Consider the following 10,572-nt stretch of genomic DNA (forward strand, 5'->3'; position numbering starts at 1 on the left):
TTGGGTTAAAAATCTAAAATTAGATTTAGACCAAAATCTTAATTAGATTAGGATTGACAGGCTCTTCGAATCAGATTCGAATCGGATCCAATTTGAGTCAAATCTGATGTCATTTGATTTAGAACTAAAGAGTCTCATATACCTAAGACTCTCTCTCATGAGAGCTGACTAAAAAGGAGAGGAGGCACCATATTATTTTGCCCCATAAGTATGCGCACAGTGAAAGTTTCATGCATGAAGAGAGGAGGTGTTCTTTCTTTCTTACATCTCCTTTCTTAAGTGGGATTCCTTTTTGGACAAGGGTTTGAATCCTAACCAACTTAGAACATTGATTAATTTTGAGATGCCACATCTATTTAAGAGGGGACCACTTATCAACCGGAGGTTAGAAGTTTTTATGCAACAAACAAAATTAATCATCGGTAGAGAGTTTTGTGCGACAACAAAAGGAAGCCGATCCCTTCTTTCTAGCGTGTAGGATTTCTTAGCACCTTGGTTGAAGGCATGAGGATCCAATCTTAGGCATCCCTAAGGAGAGAAAATCAGATCTCCTCCCTCCTCTTGCTTCACTTCTAAAGATTGATGCGCAGGGCTTCATCCCGCTTCCCTAGGAGCTTGGCATGCATGCGAAATAGAGGGCCTATGCTTTCAGGCCTCGCGAGGCATCGGATTCAAACAATCTCTGGGGATTTGATCCCTATTCAGCTACATATCAAGTAAATATAAAGAGTTATACTACTGCTAGATTAGATAAATTTTAAAATACACCCTGCCTATCCGATCAAATCGGATATTTTTTCTTCACCCGAGGGTGAGGCATCCCTCTTTTTCTTCGATGCAATAGCTATTGCAGCCAAGGAAGAGAGCGAGGAGCATGCTGAATTGCTCGAACATGTTGGAGGCAAGGTGGATCGGCTCGAACCCGGCCCAGGTCATTTGTCCATGCCACTGGCACAGCATCTCATGCCGCTTTGTTCGTTTTATGCCCTCGCAGGGCACCATATTGTAGATCTGGCAACCAAGATACACTTCCGACATCATCAGATCTTTCGGTCTCATGCTGGCACCAATGGCTGCCTCCACTACCTAATAATTTCTCCTGTAGCAATGGTGCCACCACCCTCCAAAGAGTCGAACATGGTAGAGTACTAGTGCAATGCCTCCATGAACCACTCCAGGAATGAGCCAGCATTGTAGTTCGCCTCCTGCCTGTCCACCATAACAATCCTCGATCGGACCGCTCGGATCATGCCCAGAACCTTCTCCAGTGCCCCTAATCGAGTGAGAAGTCAGTGGAGCTCGAGCACTAAGTTCACTGCCATCACTTCCGGCTCCTTGTCTATGCCAGCATTGCTGTTGCCATGGTCACTATCCTCCACCTCGAACATGCAAGTTTCGAGGTCGATGAGGCTGCTAGCGACATAGCCACGATACTGAAAATTGATATAGATGGTGTCCGCAAGCTGGGCAAGCCTCCAACCAACCTGCTGGAGGGCATCGGTGTTGTCAGTCTGGGGAGGGCTGATGCCAATGAACCGAAGCGACGACGAGCTGTCGGGGTGAAGGGCAAGGGCTTGCATCAATGTTGACTATTGCAGTCCTTGCTTCATGCTGAAGTCAATGATGTGGATGCGATGGTAGCCGACGAAGGCCTCGAGAATGGCTTGGTTGGCGGTGAAGAAGGTGAACTTGAGGCAGGGGCAGCTCTCGTAGAAGTGCATCTCAAGAATATCAGAGAAGCTGGAGTCAAGGGAGCAACCCTGTTGGGGGTGGACTTGGTAGTTTCGATAGAGATGACGAGTCAGTAACAGAGAAGGCAAAGCCAATTTTCAACGGGAGGGATAAATCTGTAAGTAGCTGGGGATGATGTCTTTGGCATACAGAAAAGCCTGCAATGAGAACTACAGCAGAGTAAGAGAACAATGGAGGTAGAGAAGACTGGAGGAGAGAAGGGTTTTTATTTTGCTCATCCTTTATTAAGGGCCATTTCGGTTATTTCAGAAAAAATTTATTAGGTGGCACTTGAGTCCCAATTAGGATTAACAGACTGCCTAACTATTTGGGTTAAACTAAACATAAAGGGTGTAGGTGTAGGTTTTTAAAACTATTGGCTTTAAGTGTAATTTCGACTTAATCTCAGATGAATTTTGTTAATTTATCAAATTTGAATAGACTTGTGAGTTTTCAAATCGAGTATCCTACTATTCGACTTTGACTCAAAAAATTATTCAAGCTACTCAAACTCGACTTGATCTCGATAATAACTGAATCGAGTTGAACTTGGACATGCGTCGAACTCAAAGTAGCTCACAAGCAATTTAATTTATTTATAGCCCCTATTTCTTATTATATATTTTGTTAAGATGATAACCATAGGATGCACCTTGCCTCTTTTTTCTAAAGCCGTTGGTTGTGTGTATTACAAGCATTGACAATTAGCTTGCTCGGGTAGAGTGGTGCAATAGGTGACAGAGAAAGTTAGGACTGAAGACAACTACTTAAAAATTGAGGCTATTTTCCTTCTTAATTTGATTTCATTCATAGTCTTGATGGCTTAGGATGGTATATATATAATTTTGATCTGAATTCAAGTATGTCAAATACACCTACAAACTTTTCTTTGCATCATTGGATTTGAATAGCTGTATTAGAAATAGAAGTCTATAATAAAGAACCACACCAATTATTCAAATGCAAATATAGAAATTCAGTCATAATTTGATACGGCCTTCAACAAAAATTTTATAGGAAAATATGGCTAGAACATTTGCTTGTTAAAGTTTTCACCCATAAATCTATTGGCTTTTGCGAAGCTTGGCATGATCTAACCGGTCATAGAACCTACTGGCTACATCAAATTTAATTAGAGATTAATATTTGTAGATGGAATTATCACATATGATGATCTATACTTGGAGATGGGATTACAATAATCATAGAAGAATCAATATTAGTCAAAATGGAAAATCGTTAAAGATGTAATAATGGGGACCAAATTTTTGACAAGAGAGCAAGATTTGATCAAGAGATGGAAAAAAAAATTTCTTAATCCACCCAACTCAAATCTCCTAAGAAAATTTAAGAAAATTTTAAAAATTTTGATGAAGTATTATCTAGATCTTTTTTTTAATTAATACATAATCTTTATTTATACTAATAAGACCTGCCCAAATACAATTCAAGTCAGATTCCCTTTCTAATTCAAATAGGATAGTTTTTTTTTTCAAAATAAATGTGACTAATGAAAATAAATATCAAAAATCTATTTTATTGTCTGCTATACAGATTTTGACTACTATATCAATTTTATCTTCATCGTCTACTTTTTCTCAGATTAAGAGATATATCTGATTGAAGCCTTTCCCAAACAACAGGATTTTGATTTGATTGGCTAATTTCAAGATCCATAATCTTTCAAAGTCTAACACGATATTTGACTTCTCAATGTTTAGTTTGTAAAGTATGTGGTTATCCTAAATATATGGTATTACTATCAGAAACCCAACCATTCACGATCAATGCTCAATTCACTGGACTAATGGGGCATTTGGGGATTGGTGTGGTACATAAGGAGCAGCAAATATCAATTGGGCCTGGAGTGTTAGTTAGCCAATTATCAATTTCTACACAAGATCATTGTCTATGCAGTGACATAATGGTGATCTCAACAATAATGATTCATAACATGTAATGTGGGTGTAAAGATTTACACAAGTTCACGTAAAACTGTTTTTTATCCAAAAACCTTATAATATCCACTAGAATATCATCAAGTATTCCCTTTCTTCGCAAATATTTCAATAAAAGAATTGGTTTTTCTTCTTTCAAAGAAATTCTTGAATTGTTCTTAAGATACTCGTGCTAAGCTCGTTTCCATCACTCTTATCACCTAGTCATAGGGCAAACAATTTATAATATTTTTTTTCTTAATTTGACCATGCACTAGGGTTTTATCTACATTGTAGTATTCAGTGTACGCATTTCTCCTTATCCATTAATGGAGTTTCAATTTTAATAATTCTCTCACTTTTGATATCCTTGTAAAAATAATATTTTTAGATATATATATATATATATATATATATATATATATATATATATATATATGATAGCTCTCTGATCTGTCTACTGTTAACAGATTGGTATTGCTTAGAAATAATATTTCACTTATAATCCTATAAGTGAATAACCTACTTAACTCAGTGGTTAGAGTATTGCTTTCATACGGCGGGAGTCATTGGTTCAAATCCAATATATATATATATATATATATATATATATATATATATATATATATATATATATATATTTCAAAAAATACAACACACCTGGGTATTTAACAGGGAGCTTTAATGCACGACTCTGAACCCATCAATCTAGATATTTTATATTCAATTTGATAAACTCTATTCATTTATGACAAAGTGAAAGTGGTGCGTATTTACTCTAGTATCAGTGTGTTTGTATCAAGATTCATGGACCGTAGACAAGAAATTTGGCCTTATTCTTTACCGGTTTACCTTTACTGGAGACAATAATCTTTCTAAACCGATATATGTAAACTTCTGTGAAAAAGTGTTCTTTGGGAAAAATTTCTTAATAGTTTTAGCCAATCTCGGCATCCCAGAAAACCAAAAATATCAGTTTTATGAGAGATCTAAACATTTTTTTTTTCCAAAATACACTTTCCCAAGTCTCAATCATCAGGATATTGATGGATTTTGCCACCATTGCTTCCCAATCCGACCAAAATTTTCCAAATTACCAGTGGGTCATGTATGCCCCCACTTTCTCCTGCTCTCTTGCTCCTTTCTCTCTAAATTTTGAGATCCTTTTCAATGAGTTCTTATGTGTTGTATATTGAATTGCATGAGGAAGACTTTTGACGTTATTACACAGATTTTTCTTCCTCCCATGTAATCCCCAAAAATAGTTGATAAGTCATAAACAAAACAGTTTTTTTTTTTTTTTTAATCCAGAAAATTCAGACTTTTTGATGGCTTTTATGGTGTATGAACATAATTTCTTGTGAATATCTAACCAGAACAGGACGAGCCATTGCAATCTAGGAATTTTTCTAGACATATAAATCCAATGTTTGTTTTTCTTTTATTTTCTCTTCTTTACTAAGTCTACTGGAACAGTAAGATCATAAAAAATTATGATAATAATTTAGAGAAAGATCCAATATCACAAATAAGAGGTTCATCCGTCCAATTTTTCCTGATAAACTGCTGCAAATGAACCCATTCTATGGAAGCAAAATTGCAACAGTTGACATTGCTTACCATTTACATAGTCCTGAATAAATTAAGAATTTTAGGGATATAAATATTAAATAATGGATATTCCAATGATGGTCACCTGAGCATTGACCTTCCCAGTGTGTACGCCCACATGGATGTCACCACATATTTCCAATAATATATACCTTACAATTTGCTTCTCACATTAGTATTTATCCAATTTTTGGCGTTTCCAATTTTTTTTAAAAAAATAAATAAAATCTCTAGAACATTTTCTCGTGGATCACATGATTAGAATTGAGTACATACTAGACATCGCTTGTATGCTTGACGACTATAATTAATCGATCTCACCAATTTTTTATCTTAGGATAGAGTCAGAAAATAGCAAGATAAAGATTTCTATAGATTTACCAGAGAGGACCTGCTGGTCAGCCATCATTCTGGAAAAAATCAGTGAGAAAGTTCACTATCGCAAAAAAAGGCTAGCAACACATTGAAAAGCTTGCCTTCATTAGAGCACTTCTGATAACAAGTTCACATCTAAAATTCCAAGCTAAGCCATTTGTTGTAATAGACACAAGTCTTTGGTGAGATAATTCCATCTGGCGTGCATTCACCTATCCGAGGGCAAACTCCACAGGGAATTGATGATAAGGCACCTATCTTCGGACCTTCTCTACCTTTCAAGCTCTTGTAACAAATCTTTCCGGATGGAACTTTAGAAAAATCTCCTATCCCAGTACTCTTCAATTCCTCAATCTCCTTGTCCAGAACCATCGCATTAACAATTTCCACAATCTGCTGCATGGTACATTCAACTTTGAATACACGCGATTCTTGGATGGATTTGTATATAGCTTCCATAGTGGCAATCTGGAGTCTTTCAATATGCTTCAAACACTGCTCTCTTAGAATCCTAATGAATTCTATATCAAGACTTCCATCTGAATACCATGAACCACCCGAGATTTCTTTTGATGGTTCGAACTCCATAGCCATGTAAATTTTTCTTGCCTTGTTGTGAATGTTAACAACATCTTTTATAAGATTTTTGTTTTGGAGAGACTTGAGGGTTTTGGTGACAACAGTGGTTTGAAGACCTGTCTCTCTTTTCATGTCAGCTGTCCATATTCCAATGTTTTGCTTGCTCCTAATCAACTCATAGAGGATACGCTCGGTTTCAGACAGCGCAGGAAGTTTTGGCTTTGAGTCAGGATGTGGTCGCTTTTGGGGTAACATTGAAGAAGCACTCATGGCTGCTGCTGCTCATAGATTCACCACAAAAGCAGAATAAGTAAAATAAGTAAACTAAAATGATGCAAAATATTACCACAATGTCTTTTTGCTGTTTATTGCCCTTTCAACATGCACAAGTGTATAATGCAAAATAAGACTTTGCAATCAAAGAAATCTAATAAATTCGCCAAACATTATGTTCTTCTAGAGCAAAACCTTCTTTTTTTTCTCAAACTGAACGAAAGTTAAAAGGATATTTCAGGTGCAGGCATATTTAGCCTTCATAAAAGAAAATAATCCTTTAAATGTCAATATTTTTAAACATCAGAAATCGATACTCCCAGAAACTCCAAACAAGCAAGCTTCACTATAAGTGGACCCTATTTAATACTTGGATATTTGTGCGCACGCGCGCACACACACACACACAAAAAGCCAGCATAAAGCCTGGATGAAAAGTGTCCGGGACTGAAAACTATGTCAAACTATTTCTAAATCAAGTTATGGAAGAAATCGTTAGAAGATAACAGCTTAAAACTTAGAAATGTAAAAATGAAAAAATGACCATGCAATGCAAATCTATGAAAATATATGAATTTAGATGAAGCCATGGTCAAGATATAGACCTAATTACACTTGTGATATTTTAACTACCTAACTAAAGAGCCAACACACCAAGGATTTGGGTTAAAAATTTAGATTCAGTCCCCTTAAAGGTCCAAGTTTGGATGGGAGGTACCCAAACCTGACTTGATCTGATCAGACCCAAACTTGATATTGTTCTGTAAAAGTGAGCAAACATTGCCTCTTTTCAAAAAGACAAATAAGCACAAAAAGAGACCTAAGCCAGCGCAGGATTACTAAGCATAGGTGTATGGTACAAGGCAAATTTACCTCCTATATTGGTTATTTTTTGCTGCCTGTAACAAAAGAAAAATTGAACCAAAAAATGAAAGAGAAGTTGGGATCATAATCAGGCAGTGTGGCACAAAAGAGGCAAAAGCCTTTTGGCTAGTGGGAGTGGGAGTGGGGAAGCGAGAGGGAGACATACCAGGCAAGCTTAGATAAAGAAATGGGGAGGAAGAAGTACTCAGAAGGTATCAACACAATCAAATATAGCACCATGGAAAACCTGACACAGTACAGATTCAAAAATAAAATATATAGAGGTGGAGATGAATAGAAAATTGGGAAAAAAATTTCAAGTCACGTGAATACATTTTTTTCCTTGACTATTACAAAACATGATTTGTCCATTGCATGTTTATCCCAAGGCCAACAATATGTTTTGATGACTTGATTTCTATGTTCTCATGACCTAAAGTGAATCAAGGACAAAATCCAAATCCAACCTATTCATATTTTTTTGGTTCAACATACGTGATCCAAATCTTACCCAAATAGAAATGAAACAACTTTGGTCGAATAAGTGGCTTTACTGAGTCAGGGAAAGATAGGATATGGATCAGATATCCATAGTCAATTTCGTTTTGTGGATGTAATCATACCAATTGATGTCAACAAATACAAAAATTTATATCCATTGTTACTTGCAAATGGATATGGATACTAATATCTATACTCAATCCACACATACATGAAAAGTTGGTGAGGAGCTTAATGGTTTAATTATCCTCAACATGGTCTGGTATTGGATCCAACAACTATAGATGCAATGAAGCAATGAAAAAATATCGACATCTTCAATTGACAATATCTCAATGTTGGATCTATGTAGTAACAGCAGCCAATATATGTGACATGTGTTGCCCTAATATGAAAAAAATATTCTTCCTCTGTGGGAGCTAAAGTGTATGTGGTCATTGGATGGCTACTTTGTTAGCCCTCTCTTATGTGCCACGGCCGACCTGGATATTATCAAAAGAAACAGAAGATATGTAACTTCTTTTTTTTTTCAAGGAAAAAGATCAGGCAAGCCTAATCACTAGAATATACAACTTTCAGGCAGATTGGCATGCGGAGAGTAAATTTGGTGCTATCATCCACATCAATAGAACTGGGATTAAATCACTCTTTGTCAATGGTTTCTGACTGCATGATTGTGAGATACAAAATTTTTGTCCTATGGATGCAATTTGGTTCAGCTCCAAGTACCACACCTGATACCAAGGTTACCTTAGAATCTATCTAAAAAATTTTCTTGCACATTAAAAATATCCAACAACATCCACATTCAGGTACCAGCATGCAAAAACATAACATAAAGATAATATACAGTGTTGTTTAACTGCAGACTAACAAAGGATTCAATGCCCCATAAATGCAAAACATCACGTGACCGAATAGAAAAAATTGACTATAAAACACTGCATGAGTGAAGGGAACACACTGTAAATTTACTCGCATGGGCAGCATTGCATACTTGCATTTTCAAATTTTCTGGTAATATCCACTTTGGGCAATAACTAGGAATAAGCTAATACTAGAAGAAAGATAGAACAATATCTTTCGACTCAACAATTGCAAGAATTAGAACCAAGTTATCTTTTTCCCATTTGGGTTTTTTTTTTTTTTGGGGAATAGAGGACAAGGGAGTAAGACAGGCAAAAAGGGACAACGGGGACCTCTAAATCAACCTTTGAACAGCTTGTTTTCATACGGATATCTTGGTCAAGAGCACCAAACTACAAAAGCACATTTCTATGAGAATAATATAGAGTGCCGCTAGAGTTGAAGCTTACTTACTTGAGCAGGCACGTCTGTAACGATATTCTTCCAGGGCGATCTCTTATCTATTCACAAAAAAAAAAAAAAAAAAAAAAATCGTGGTCCTTCCCGGCGAGTGAGAGGGGAGGACTTGTGTCGATATGCGTCAGCAGATAGGGGGATCTCAGATTTGGGGAAGGATCAGGGAGAACGAGAGAGATGGGGGATTAGGGATGTTGAATGAGAGAGAGGGGAGAGCGGGGAGGGAAGCGGAGAGAGAGGTCGCCGGGATAGGAGTCGGAGTGGGCGGGAGGGGGTTGGGAGAGGAGGGGGAGGGAGGGAAAGGAAGCGGATGGAGAGAGGGAGGAGGATGCGAACGCCCGAAAGAGTGGAGAGCGGGGGGGCCAGATCGTCGCCTACGACAACGACTCCTTCCTCGACGACCCACTCCTCTCCTTCTCTAAAGGCCATGCTAACCCCTGCCGACGACGTGCAGCCCGATTTCCCATCTCTCTCGGAGAAGAACAGAGAAAAAAGAAAAAAAAAAAAAAAAAACAGAGGAAGAAAGAAGAGAAGGAGGAGTTTATTACCTATGTTCGGTGAGGAATCAACGGGACGGGGTTTTGGAGCAGAGCAACGGGACGGGGTTTTGGAGCAGAGCAGAGTGGCGAGAGGGTTAAACAACCTTTATAAAGCAGAGTGGCAAGGCGGATCCTAGAGTTTGCCTCCCCTAGGATCTGTTTTCCTAGCCGGAAACAAAGAAAAGGAAGACTCCCCAACCTGAGATCCCGCCTCCACCACGGCTCCAACCTGAGATGGGCGGGAGGGGGTTGGGAGAGGAGGGGGAGGGAGGGAAAGGAAGCGGATGGAGAGAGAGAGAGGAGGATGCGAACGCCCGGAAGCGGAGTGCGAACGTCTTGAAGGTGGGCGACCGAAACCGAGCGATTTGGGATGTGAAGGAACCTGGGAGGGCTGAAGGGGGTGGATGGGGCCGGTGGGGTTAAGCGGATGCATACGGGCTATGATGAATCAACGTCTATGATTGATCATATTTTTAGAAAAAAAAAACACGGCTACGATTGATCATATTTTTAGAAAAAAAAACACCGTAGAAAAGCTATTACGTGGTTTAACTTGTTAAAACTGGTTTATGGTTTAGGCTTCTCTAATAAAATAATAATTTAAAGTATAAGTTTTTATATATTATTTTTTTTATTTTCTCCAATATCTCTTCGTTGTGTATCTTTGTTCTTAAATTTATATTTTTTTAAAAAAATAAATTAACTTATTTATACTTAAAAAATCTTGCTCTCACACACAATATATGCTCACAAATGCTTAGTATATAAGCATAAATTATGAAAATCACACACATAATGTATACTCACAAATATTTAGTATACGAGCATAAATTATAAAA

At 37.6% G+C, this 10,572-nt stretch overlaps 1 protein-coding gene and 1 pseudogene across 5 annotated transcripts; both read right to left on the reverse strand.

The window, feature by feature from the left end:
* Positions 1 to 801: 801 nt before the first annotated feature.
* On the reverse strand, positions 802 to 4,622 carry LOC140851232 (DELLA protein SLR1-like; annotated as a pseudogene).
* Positions 4,623 to 5,631: 1,009 nt separating this feature from the next.
* On the reverse strand, positions 5,632 to 10,113 carry LOC140851037 (uncharacterized). Of its 5 annotated transcripts, none has more exons than XM_073242371.1 (2): positions 9,743 to 10,113; positions 5,632 to 6,508 (listed from the first exon to the last, which is right to left on the reverse strand). In XM_073242371.1, exon 2 carries the CDS (start codon positions 6,501 to 6,503, stop codon positions 5,790 to 5,792), a length of 714 nt encoding a protein of 237 aa, XP_073098472.1. In that variant the 5' UTR covers positions 6,504 to 6,508; positions 9,743 to 10,113; the 3' UTR covers positions 5,632 to 5,789. The 5 variants fall into 5 exon arrangements, with proteins under 5 accessions (XP_073098472.1, XP_073098469.1, XP_073098470.1 ...); XM_073242368.1 differs by having other exon boundaries at positions 5,632 to 6,511; XM_073242369.1 differs by having other exon boundaries at positions 5,632 to 6,511; positions 9,192 to 10,113.
* Positions 10,114 to 10,572: the final 459 nt, after the last annotated feature.

Source organism: Elaeis guineensis, chromosome 8, assembly GCF_000442705.2.
Source record: "Elaeis guineensis isolate ETL-2024a chromosome 8, EG11, whole genome shotgun sequence".
Lineage (NCBI taxonomy): Eukaryota > Viridiplantae > Streptophyta > Magnoliopsida > Arecales > Arecaceae > Elaeis > Elaeis guineensis.

Coding starts and splice junctions, on each gene's coding strand:
- LOC140851037 (XM_073242371.1), bottom strand. CDS start 6,503: ATGAGTGCTTCTTCAATGTTACCCCAAAAGCGACCACATCCTGACTCA.